The 12,739-nt window shown below is 38.4% G+C and overlaps 1 protein-coding gene across 1 annotated transcript; it reads left to right on the top strand.

Annotated features, from left to right (window-relative positions):
* Positions 1-9,980: 9,980 nt before the first annotated feature.
* On the top strand, positions 9,981-10,346 carry LOC118580089 (cleavage stimulation factor subunit 1-like). Its single transcript, XM_036181891.1, has one exon. The coding sequence runs from the start codon at positions 9,981-9,983 to the stop codon at positions 10,344-10,346; it is 366 nt and encodes a 121-aa protein (XP_036037784.1).
* Positions 10,347-12,739: the final 2,393 nt, after the last annotated feature.

Here is a 12,739-nt window from a genome sequence, read left to right as displayed (position 1 = left end):
TTCCTTTTTTTCTCCTTTTTAAAATAATCCCTGAGTCCAATTTGTGCTACCTAAATATGAATGAGTACGATGCCATCCACTATAGAATAGTCAACCTACCGTGAACCAACCCTCTAAAGAAAACTGATTCTCTTTTCCATAGAAGCCATTAACTATCAATAGTTTTTCAGCAATAGGTGGGGACTCATGTGCTACTTCCCAGCCCATGCTGAAATGTTGGTTGGATTGATCTTATATAGGGCTTATACAGGCAACCACAACTGCCTTGAATTTATGAATGCAGTGATCCTACCATGTCCAGAAGATATTGTTATGCTGACCTCTGGCTTTTACAATCTTTCTGTTCTGCTCTTCCACAATGTTACCCAAGGCTTCAGGGAAAGGATGTGATATAAATGTCACATTTATGGCTGAACATTCCACAGATACCTGCCCTCTGTGGTTTGACAAGTTATGAGCCTGTGTTTCATTATTTTCATAGAGATGCTGATGAAGACTGAAAGCTACAGTAATCTGTGCATATAGAGAAATATATTTAGGTCAATCTTGTATCCTGCCACATTACTGAAGGTGTTTATCAGCTGTAAGAGTTCCCTGGTAGAATTTTTAGGGCCACTTATGTACACTACCATATTGTTTGCAAAGAGTGGAAGTTTGACTTCTTCCTTTCCAATTTGTATCCCCTTGATCTCCTTTTGTTGTCTTATTGCTCTAGCTAGAACTTCAAGCACTATATGGGGAGACTGGACAGCCTTGTCTTGTTCCTGATTTTATTGGAATTGCTTTGAGTTTCTCTCCATTTAATTTGATGTTGGCTGTCAGCTTGCTGTAAATTGTCTTTATTATGTTTAGGTATGTTCCTTGAATTCCTGATCTCTCCAAGACGTTTATCACGAAGGGGTGTTGAATTTTATCAAAGGCTTTTTCAGCATCTAATGAAATGATTATGTGGGTTTTTTTTTCAGTTTGTTTATATGGTGTATTACATTGATAGTTTTTCATATCTGGGATGAAGCCTACTTGGTCAGGGTGGATAATTTTTTTTTGGATGTGTCCTTGGATTTGGTTTGGTAATATGTTATTGAGTATTTTTGTATCTATTAATGAGGGAGATTGGTCTGTAATTTTCTTTGTTGCATCTTTGTGCATTTTGGGTATCAGGGTAACTGTAACCTCATAAAAAGGAGTTTGGTAATATTTCTACTGTTTTTATTGTATGGAACAATTTGAAGAGCATTGGTATTAGCTCTTTTTTGAAAATCTTGCATAATTCTGAACCTGGGCTTTTTTTGGTTGGGAGACTTTTAATGAGTATTTCTATTTCCTTAGGTCTATTTAAATTGTTTTATCTGGTCATGATTTAACTTTGATATGTGGTACATATCTAAAAAATTGTCCATTGAGAAATATATTTTGAAGGTGTATTGATACTGTCTCCACTTAAATAATAAAATAATAGTTGTATATCACTCTGAGAGGCTATGAACTACCCAGTCATAGATTTTTGGTCAGATTTACATGACAAAGCATGTGTTTCCTCCTGTGGAATAGGTATTATACCCATCCTGAAAATGGTTGGCTACCCCCATAAAATTCATGCTGTTGTTGCATATATAAGCACATCTTACCAGAATGATCATTATTATAGATCAGTGTTGGCGGCTGAGTAATACTGTTGGTGACTTTTCTCCCAGTTTCTGATAAAATATCAAAGCCAGTCAACAAAGAAATTTCTAGTTCAGGACCAGCTTGATTTCCCCATGTCTTCTAACCAAAATGTGTGGTGTCTTCTGAAACAGTCTTACCATCAATTCTGGGAGGCAACCAAGAGCAGTGGGAATAATCTGTGTTTTTTTGTTTTGTTTTGTTTTGTTTTTGTTTTTTTTTTTGTTTTGTTTTGTTTTGTTTTTTGGAGGGGGAGTGGTCTCTGGGATTCCCCTGAACTAATATCTCATACTTGCCCCTGAGACTTTTATTTGGCAGCCTGTGGCTTCTTAGAGATAATTCCATTTAAACTATTGTATATCTAATTTAATATATATGTATAATGGATGTTTATAAAATAATAGTTTTCTATAAGGCATTTTCAAATATTCTTGCTGTGAGATATTCTTCTCCCCATGCCTTCATCTTCTCTCTCTCCCCGCTTCAAATGTTTGCCCTGTGATTCTACTTCCCTATTCACACCTCCTGTGTTTTCTCTCTCTCTCTCCCTTAAGATCCATCTTCCCCCATCTCTCAATGGTGCCTTCTGAGTTTCCCAGCTTCTGTAGACATTCCAAATTAAACATACGAATCTAAAGATTTGACATTAGATCTACATATGAGAGAGAATATGAGGAATGTATCTTTCTGAGTCTGTGTTTCCTTACCATTGTTTTTTTTTTTTTAATTTTTTTTTTTATCCCAAACTGAAATGGGAATGAATTGCTTCTCAGACTCTAGTTATTCTTAATCTAGTAACATAGGATCCGCTTCTGTTAACAGCAGTGTTGCAACCTGTTGAATCACATTGAGCTCACTGCCTACCAAAACCATTTACACATTCTGTTACTTTACAGGACATGCTGTAGCTAAATCAAACCTTCAGCACTCTTTACTTATTTGGGTTTCATACATATCTTGTGGCTGTATGTCTATTAATCTTCCTTCTTTGGAGATTATCTTAGAACCATTACAATTGTTTGTAACCTGAATTTGTCATCCACGGATTTCTGCTCTGTTCCAGCAAAATTTCAACATCTAGATCTTGCATATCTTCTTCTAATAATGACAGAATATTAAATATGGCTGGGGGAAAGAGGCTATCAGATGCTGAATAAATAAAGTGGGAATACACAAGGAAGAATCACTTAATGCAGAATGACCATATTGTCATAAAATGAAAGACTTAGTAACAGTGGGCCTGGAAAAGTAGGTTGGCAAGAGCTTATAAAACAATTCATTGTCAGGCCAGTGAGATGGCCAAGATTGATGACCTGAGTTTGATCTCTGGTAACTATGATGGAGGGAGAGAATCAATTCCTGCAAGTTGTTTTCTGATTTCCACATATATATCATGGTGTAGGAGTCCCCAATAAATAAGAGAATAAAATATAATAAATTTGTATACTCACAGAGGGGAGAGAGACAGAGACGGAGACAGAGACAGAGATGGAGACAGAGACAGAGACACAGAGACAATGAGAAACAGAAACAGAGAAACTTAGAATTCCATTATGTAGCCCTGGCTGGCCTGCAACTTCACTATGTAGACCAGGCTTGCCTCAAACTCATAGAGCTCCATGTGCCTCTGTCTCTCAAGTCTTGGGATTAAAGATGTGTATCACCATGCTCAGCTATTTTGTTTTTAAGCATTTTTATTATATCTATCATATCATATCATATCATATCATATCATATCATATCTATCTATCATCTATCTATCTATCTATCTATCTATCTATCTATCTATCTATCTATCGTGCATGTGTGTGTGTGGTGGGGGAGGGAAATGCACGCCCAAGCATGTATAAGGAAGTCAGAGGATAACTTGTAGGAGTCAGTTCTTTTCACTATGTGGGTTCTGGGTATTGAACTAAGGTAATCAGATTTGGTAATGGACTTATTTATCATCTGATTCATCTGGAAGGCCATAATAAAATAATTTTATAAAAGAGCTCCAGGTAATTATGAATGATGTAACTTTGAGCTATTGTTTTTTAATTTATTTTCTCCATCTTTATTGAGGTATACATGACAAATATAAATTCTATACATTTAAAGTGTGCAGTGTGATAGCTTGATATATGTTCAGACTATGAATGACTACTACAATGAAGCTGATTATATATATTACCTCTCATATGTTTTATAGTGATAATGCTTTCTACTGTCTCAACATATTTTCAACTATATAATACATTATTATCAACTACAGTCATCAGGACCTATTGTTTTTAGGATATTGACTTTCTTTGCTTTTTATGATTTAGGTAACTTTCATGTTTACTGTATGCTAAAAGTAATTATAGACCCAGAATATTTTTAAATTTTCTGTCTTCATTTTTCTATATAAATGTAAACTATTAAAAACTAAAGGCAATACTTTAGCCTTTACCATTGTTGTAATTCAATTCAGTAGCTTTCTCCCTTCTGACAAAGTTTAAATGCTTTCATATTAGGCTACTTGTTTCATAACTGCGCAAGCTGTTGTCTTAGTTGTGGATTATTGAGTTAATCTGTTGATCCTCTTTAATGCTTTTTCCTTGAATTGAGCTTTGTCTGATATTTCTAATACAACTTCTGGGCCCTATTAATTTGCATTTGCCTGGTAACCATATTTTTTCTTTTAACCTCCTGGCATCAATTTGTTTTAAATTTGATACATGTGACAGTGTTTACTATGTTCTACACTGCTAAGAACTGTATGGTTTATCACCAGTTGAAGAACAGCTTTTCACAAAAATATCAGTTTTTCTTGAAATATGCACTTAAAATATTTGACATTGTGAGTCCACAAATGTTAAGGTAAAAGAGGTATGTCCAGGCTATAGGAAATATTATAGCTGATGTTAATTTTTTGATTCCAGTTGAAGTGATTTTCTTTCTACAATATTTGAATTCATACCATTTACATGCCATCATGTACTTTATCATTTCATTTTGTTTTCTGTTGTCATAGTCCTCTATCAATTCCTTCATTTTATTTGTTTGTGTTCTTTTTGAATAGTAATATGATAGGTTTATACTCTTGTTTTTTTTTTTCTAGTGTTTCTATTTTTACCTTCAAACAAGGTGCCTTATGCATTTCCTTATGTATCAGCTTTAGAAAATAAATGTTCTTTCCTCTAGTGAATATAATGTGATTTGGGGACTCCTTGTTTTTTGTCTCTTATTGTATTGTCACATGTTAATTTTTTTATAATTTGATTTAATTTTACATATCAGCCACAGATTCCCCTGTCCTCCCACCTACTGCCCCCTGCCCCCTGCCCTCTCCCCAGCCCACCCCCATTCCCATCTCCTCCAGGGCAAGGACTCCCCTGGGGATTCAGCTCAACCTGGTAGATTCAGTCCAGGCAGGTCCAGTCCCCTCCTCCCAGGCTGAGCATAGTGTCTGTGCATAGGCCCCAGGTTCCAAACAGCCAGCTCACGTACTAAGGACAGGTCCTGGTCCCACTGCCTGGAAGCCTCCCAAACTGTTCAAGCTAATCAACTGTCTCACTTATCCAGAGGGCCTGATCCAGTTGGGGGCTCCTCAACTATTGGCTCATAGTTCATGTGTTTCCACTAGTTTGGCTATTTGTCCCTGTGCTTTTTCCAATCTTGGTCTCAACAATTCTTGCTCATACAATCCCTCCTCTTTCTCGAAGATTGGATTCTTGGAGCTCCACCTGGGGCCTGGCCAAACAAAGATGCAACAAAGAAAGAGAACAACAGACCAATGTCCCTCATGAACATTGATGCAAAAATACTCAATAAAATACTGGTAAACAGACTCCAAGAACACATCAAAACAATTATCCACCAAGATCAAGTAGGCTTCATCCCAGGGATGCAAGGGTAGTTCAATATACAAAAGTCCATCAATGTAATACACCATATAAACAAACTGAAAGAAAAAAAAAACACATGATCATCTCATTAGATGCTGAAAAGGCCTTTGACAAAATCCAACACCCCTTCATGATAAAGTTCTTGGAGCAATCAGGAATACAGGGAACATACCTAAACATAATAAAGGCAATTTACAGCAAGCCAACAGCCAACATCAAATTAAATGGAGAGAAACTCAAAGCAATAGCACTAAAATCAGGAACAAGGCAAGGCTGTCCCCTCTCCCCATACTTATTCAATATAGTACTTGAAGTTCTAGCCAGAGGAATAAGTCAACATAAGGAGATTAAGGGGATACAAATTGGAAAGGAAGAAGTCAAGCTTTCACTATTTGCAGATAACATGACAATATACATGAGTGACCACATGTTAATTTTTTTTTATAGCAGAATATTATCCCCTTGTACTTTTTTTAAAGAGGGGAAACAAGATGCTTGAGAACTTCCTTTCTATCCTCTCTAGCCTAATTGGTGAGCCTCAGGTTAAGTGAGAGACACTGTCTCAAACAATGAGGTTAAGAGACTGGAAAGATTGATGAGCAGTTAAGAGTGTGCACTGCTCTAGTAGAGGGTCATAGTTTTGTTTTCAATATCTATAAGTGGCTACCAACCACCTGCAACTCCAGCTCTGATAATCTCTTTTGGCATACTTGGGTACCTACACTCAGGTACACATATACCCAACACAATTAAATATTTTTAAATCCTAAAGAGGTGGGGTGGTGGTGGTGGTGAAGAGTGGTTAAGAAAGACATCTATCCTCTGGCCTCCACAGGAATATATACATAATACACATGTACACAAACATGCACACTCAACATACTGGAGATGGGCAAGGAAATCAGTTAGAAGTTGTTGCAGTGAATAGAGTGGCCAGTCAGAATGAGAAGGAAGGGTTCAGATAGATTCTTGAGAAATACAGCTTCAGTTTCTTCTCTGCTAAGGGACTCTCTTCATTGTAATTGAATGCTGTCTCTCCATGCCATTTCCTAATGTTGTGTCTCTCATGCTAATAGGACACTCTCAATACACCTCATAAGGTCTAACTCCTTAGACTATTTAATCTAATTTGAGCATGCTTGAATTTACTTTCTCTTTAGTGATGATACACTTTTCTGGTTTGCATCTCCTTGAATGTTTTAATGTGCTTGTTTTGGAACCTGGTGGCACCTTTGTACTTGGAAGTCCACGTTGTATCTGGAATGTTGTGAAGGCTGTTAGTCCACTGAGTTTTCTCTATCTCTGTGTGTTTTCACTGCCTCGTCTTTCTGCCTCACTGACCTCAGCATCAAATGAACACAAGAGTTTCCAAGACCTTATTTCCCTGGAAATCCTGACAGTTTATTTATATTAGAGCAGGTATCCTCTGCTTGTTAAAGAGAAGACAGACATTCAGTGTTGGAGTGGATGTTGGGTAAGATCTTCCTCTATAGGGACTCTGTGCACCAGGGTCTTCACAGGTATTCGTTAACCTACTCTTTCTTTCCCCCAAATGGAATCCTTTATGAAAATCATAGTTAAGGGATATAATTATAAACTACTCCCTAGAGCAGTCACCTAGTCCTGTGGAGGTACAGGATCCCACAAGCAGAGCCCCATAGAATCTATCTTAAACCGCTGTATCCTCCAACATTTCTGGCAGTATACTGAACTTGACAGGAGATGCGATCTATGGGCACCTAGAGGGGCAGTCTTCTTGCCAGGGCAGAGCCACAAACTAACAAGGTAATAAACAGTTAGTGGAAGACCTAAGTGAGCCTTTGCACTAGGAGTACATTATTCCAGGCACCAGTTCTGTATGTCTCATACACATGTTCCTCTGTCTTAATTTCACAGCATTATATAGCCTAGGCAAGCACACTAGCTGAGTAAGTTGTGTACACTTTTTCTTTTAATGATAACAACAATCTATTGATACAGTAAATATTATAAATTCTACTTCATAAATGCCATTTATAGGGCTCAGAATTCCATCCAGGCATTCATTTTTCAAACCTGTGCATTTTATTCCTCAAGCTACATTGACACAGCTTGCATATTGTAGTCCTTTTAATACCATTACTGGTAGTGAATTGAGAGCCCTGCCTTTTCTATGTGTGCTTTCATGGATTACTCTTGGGGTGAAATGAATGACCTAAAATTGCTTTCTACTTGAGGGAAAAAAGAATCAAGGCATCCTCTAACACTATCATCCAAAGAGGCTGTGCTCTTGATCCTATTTCTAAACTCTGTCTCAGGCCACCTGAAATCCATTTCGTGTTTCCTGAGCTGCATAGGATTTGGGCTTGGTTTCCTTATTTAAGACTCACAATCTGTGGACTCAGCAAGGACACAGCTAGGGTCGTCTTATGCGGAGAGTATGGCCCTTACTCTGTCTCAGAAAATCTTAAGCCCCAATTTCCCTGTACTTCCCTTGTTAACGATTTTAAAGGACTCCAACACCACCACTTCTGGCTCAGTAGAAAAAAAGGGATGCACAAGCTTGTGTGCCCATCCTGCTCTCTTTCTGTCTTTGGGGACATTACAAATTTCCCCCCTTCTACTTAGGAATTTTTGTCCCTGATAACTTCTGCTTAATGCAAATCGCTTAGAGCAGAAATCAGTATAAGGTAAATTAACTTTTCTTATCTGTGCTCCAACTTTGTCTTGCAAAAAAAAAAAAAAAAATGGTGACAATTATATCTACTTCATATCATAGTTTTGAGGATTAGATAAAACAACTTGCTAAATGTGGAAAGCAATTCATATGATAGATAACCAATAGGAAGGTTAAAAGCATGAATATTTTCATTATGGAAAAACTTTTGTCTTTTCTTCTCTTGTTTGGCAAAGGGTCCTGTACCCAGAACCTTGTGTTTGCTGGGAAAGCAGATTACCACTGATCTAGCTATACTTGCAAGTCTATAAGCAGGATTAATATTTGTGTTGTCACAAGTAACCTAATACTTTATTGTTGCCATCCTCATCATAAACATCATCCCTATCACTAAATTATGGATTTGAATCAGTTTCTACTGTGCATTGTAAGTGCCCATGTAAATGTTTGGCATTCTCAGTGTTGACATTCAGCATCACTTTGCTATGGTGACCATCACAAATCACCACATGCTTAGAGCATAATACAATAAATATGTGGTTAAATGCTTTGGAAGTACAACATTAGTTTTTGTTGGGCTAAAAATCAAAGTGTCAGGAAGGCTATGTTCTTCCTGGAGACTTGAAGGAAGATTCTGTTTCCTGTTAATTCAAATTACTTCCAGAATCCTCTCCTGGCTGTTAGAGGTCTGAAGTCCTTGTTTCCTTGCTGGCTAACCACTGATGGCGATTGTCAGCTCCAAGAGTCCCCCAGCCTTGCTTGGCTAATGATCTCCTTCCTTAGTCTCGAAAGCCAGCACTGGTGGATTAAGTCTATCTCCTGACTGAGAACCTTCCTGCACTTCATTATCTGACTCTTCTGTTTGCATCTACTACTTCTGTGAGCCCGTGTGGTCAAACTGAACCCACCTAGAGAATCCCTGATAGCCTCTCTATTTACATGCCTATAGCCTGATTCCATTTGCAACATCTTATTTTTGCTATGCGACAACACATTCTTGGGTTCTGAGAATTGGTGGAAAGGGCATTATCCTATACATTTCATAGTCGGTACCTTGTGGAATCCCCCCATTGTCTCTATCTCATTATCCACATTTTATAGATGAGTAAAAAGAAGCTCTATGATAGTAATGGACAGATCCAAGATTCAAATCTTGGCACTTTGTTTCCAGAATATGCCTACCCTAAGTTGACTATGAGATGGACTCTGTGTAATCTCAGAAACCCAGAAGGCAGGAAGACAGCAAGTTTGAAGACTGCTGCTGACACATAACAACTTCAGGCCCAGCCAGGGCAACATAATGCCCCTTCCCCCAAATAAAACAACAACAAAATGTTTCTAAAAAGAGCCCTGGTGTTATAGCTAAGTGGTAGTTCTTGCCTAATATACGTAAGTCCCTAAGTTCAAACTCCAATATGAAAAGCAAGGCCCCAGTGTCAGAGCCAGGAACTCCTTATTTATATATTTATATTTATATTTATATTTGTATTTATTACCTGGGTAGACTTAAGAACAAGACCAGCCTGCTGAGGAGACTTGATTTTCCACAGAGTCTGAAAGCAAAACAAAGTACTCTCAAATCTGTCTTGAAGAGTGTTTTTCTGCCCAGTCTTATTGACAAGACACATAACACCTTCCTGTAGCTAAACTCACAATGTTGCTCCTATTTCATTTTTACCTTGTACTCCACAAAACTTGTATAGGATTCGCGCCTCCATTTTTCTAGAAGAGAGCGGGAGACCAAGACCCTGATCGGAGCAGTCAGGGAAACTGTCTTCTTCTGCAAAATGTACGGAACCAAAGTGGGTTTGAAAGACCGCCAGCAGCTCTACAAGCTGATCATTAGCCAGCTGCTCTATGACGGTTACATCAGCATTGCCAATGGCCTCATCAATGAGATCAAGCCCCAGTCGGTGTGCGCACCCTCGAAGCAGCTCCTGCACCTCATCAAACTAAGGATGGGAAATGATGACATGTCGGTCCAGTATGCGATTGGTCGCTCTGATACAGTTGCCCCTGGCACAGGGATTGACCTGGAGTTTGATGCAGATGTCCAGACAATGTCTCCTGAGGCTTCCAAGTATGAAACCTGCTATGTCACTTCCCACAAAGGCCCTGGTGCAGTGATTTCGCTGTGCTTTCCACCAGCTTAGTAAGTGCAGGACTTGCCATGGCTTTCGACTCTTGTTCCTGGAGAAGGACAGAATATTGAAGGACTTGGTGGCCCTGGGGAGTCTCTCACAAGGACTGCCACCAGGGTCTTTTGTTTGCCACCTCTTGCGCCTGTCCTGCCCCTCTGTATTTCCTCTCCAGAGATATTTTGGCTCATGCAGAGGTCTGCAGCTCTGACGATCTCCGGTTTTATGCCATATGGAACCACCTTCCAGGGATCCCAGTCCCATCCTGAGGTGACATCATCGGGTAATAAAGCTCAGATCTACAAAATAACAAACAAAAAACAAAACAAAACAAAACAAAAACCAAAAACCCAAAACTTGCATAGGAAGATGGGGGAAATATTAATAGCAATGTCTTACCTTAACATGTTGATAGTATGATTGTATCATCTATTGCTCACTTAATGTTCCCTGTCTGTTGTATGCCTCACTTGTGACCCTGTAAAGCATGCACTTTCACAGGTGGACATTATAGGTAAAGACACTGAGATGCGGGCTGGCAAGATGGATCATCAGATAAAAGCACTTGTTGCTCTTGCAGAGGACCTGGGTTCAGTTTCTAGCACTACATTGTAGCTCACAACTATACGTAATTCCACATCCAGGATCTGATGCCTTTTCATGATCCGATGCTTCTGTTCCTCCCCAGGAACCAGGCATGAATCTGGTACATATATACAGATGCAAGCAAAACAATCATACAGATAAAGTAATCTAAAACAAAAATTAGATGCCAGTAAATGAACTTGTTGGCATTTGCTGACATAAATCCAGTCCACTGTAGTCTTTGTAAACTTTTCTTCTGAGATAAGAATACTTGAATCTTTTATTTTCTGCTGTTGTATACTTTCACCCTTTACCCTTTAGTATGATGCCAGGTATTATGTGATTTGGATTCTTCTCTTATGTCTAGATGAATTGCATAATGGAGCCTCTTGTAGCTCATAGCCCACCTAAAGGAGCTTTCAGATGTCCACACATCTGGGGTTTGCTCATATGTAAAAGTAAGATAGAACAGTTTGATATTTAACCTGGAGATCTCAACACTTTCACCCAATTCCAATTGAATCATCATAACTATCACAGTATAGGCCTTATGTATTTTCTTTCTTTATAACTGTATAGATACTTACTGTTTAAAACACATTTTACATGCTTTTCCATTCAGAGAAGTAGAATAGGAAAACGTACTTTGGAGCTGGAGAAATGGTATAGTGGTTAAGAACAGTGATTGCTCTTGCAGAGGACCTAGGTTCAATTCCCAGCACCCACATGGCAGCTTACAAATGTCTGTAATTCCAGTCCTAGGAGATCTGATGCTCTCTTCTGGTCCCTGAAGGCACCGCATGCACATGGTGCACATACATGCAGGCAAAACACCCATGCACATAAAATAAAAATAAATAATATTTTTAAGAAGTTGTAATGCTAATGTTATAGTGGTGGTGGTGATGGTGAGGAGGAGGAGGAGAAGGAGAAGAGGAGGAGGAGAAACAAATCTTATTATACACTGATATCAAATTGTCTTTATACTGTGTTTTGCTTAAAACTGTCAACAACCTTGCTGAGGCAGGTATTACTATTATTTTCCCATTTTCAAGATAAAGCCAATTGAGTTCCTCAAAGTCACACAAATAGTAAAGATGTGACAGGTTTTCAGCACAGGCAATTTGATTCCCAGGACTGAATCCTAAGCTAAAGCTCCATCCAAAATATTCTTTTCATTTTAAAGCTGAATCAATTAAGGCTGGGATGAAATTAAGTAAGTTTTGTTAAGGTTGACCAGCTGGAAGCTCTGAGACTCAGACCCCATTTCCTGCCTTCTATTTGGAGGCAGTACCAATATAGCAGAATTATGGAATCGGAAAGGCTTCATGCTCAGACACTAAATGTATAACCTTGGCTAAATTGTGGTTATACTCTAGCCTAGTCTTTAAATCACTAAACTCAAAACCAAGAATAGTCATACCTACTTCCCTAGGATGCCAAAAGAGTGATAATAATTATAAAATGTATGGTGTGGAGTGTGTAAATAATAACTATTATTAGTCAATGCTCTTTCCACTACACCAGTAAATGAAGGTCCAACTCTGATATGGTTTGGTCTGGCTAAATTACAGCTCTTGGGAGAAATTATCTTAGCAGCCCTTTGTCATTTTTTTTTTCATGAACTATAGGCTTTGGTAGGTGCTCCTGATACATTATCATTAGTTTAAGGGGAGCTAAGTGATAGGTTATAGGTCTGAAAAATGCATGCTATGAACTGCACAGATCTAAACCAATCATATCTGAGAGTTGGGGACTTATTAATACACACCATGCCTTCCCTGCAGCTGTTAGCCTGACTGAGCTACTGGCCACCATGATTT

Source organism: Onychomys torridus, chromosome 3 (assembly GCF_903995425.1).
Source record: "Onychomys torridus chromosome 3, mOncTor1.1, whole genome shotgun sequence".
NCBI classification, from domain to species: domain Eukaryota; kingdom Metazoa; phylum Chordata; class Mammalia; order Rodentia; family Cricetidae; genus Onychomys; species Onychomys torridus.
This window is presented reverse-complemented; position numbering and strand designations above follow the sequence as displayed.

Excerpts from the sequence above, each read along its gene's own strand:
- LOC118580089 (XM_036181891.1), top strand. The coding sequence starts at position 9,981 with ATGTACGGAACCAAAGTGGGTTTGAAAGACCGCCAGCAGCTCTACAAG.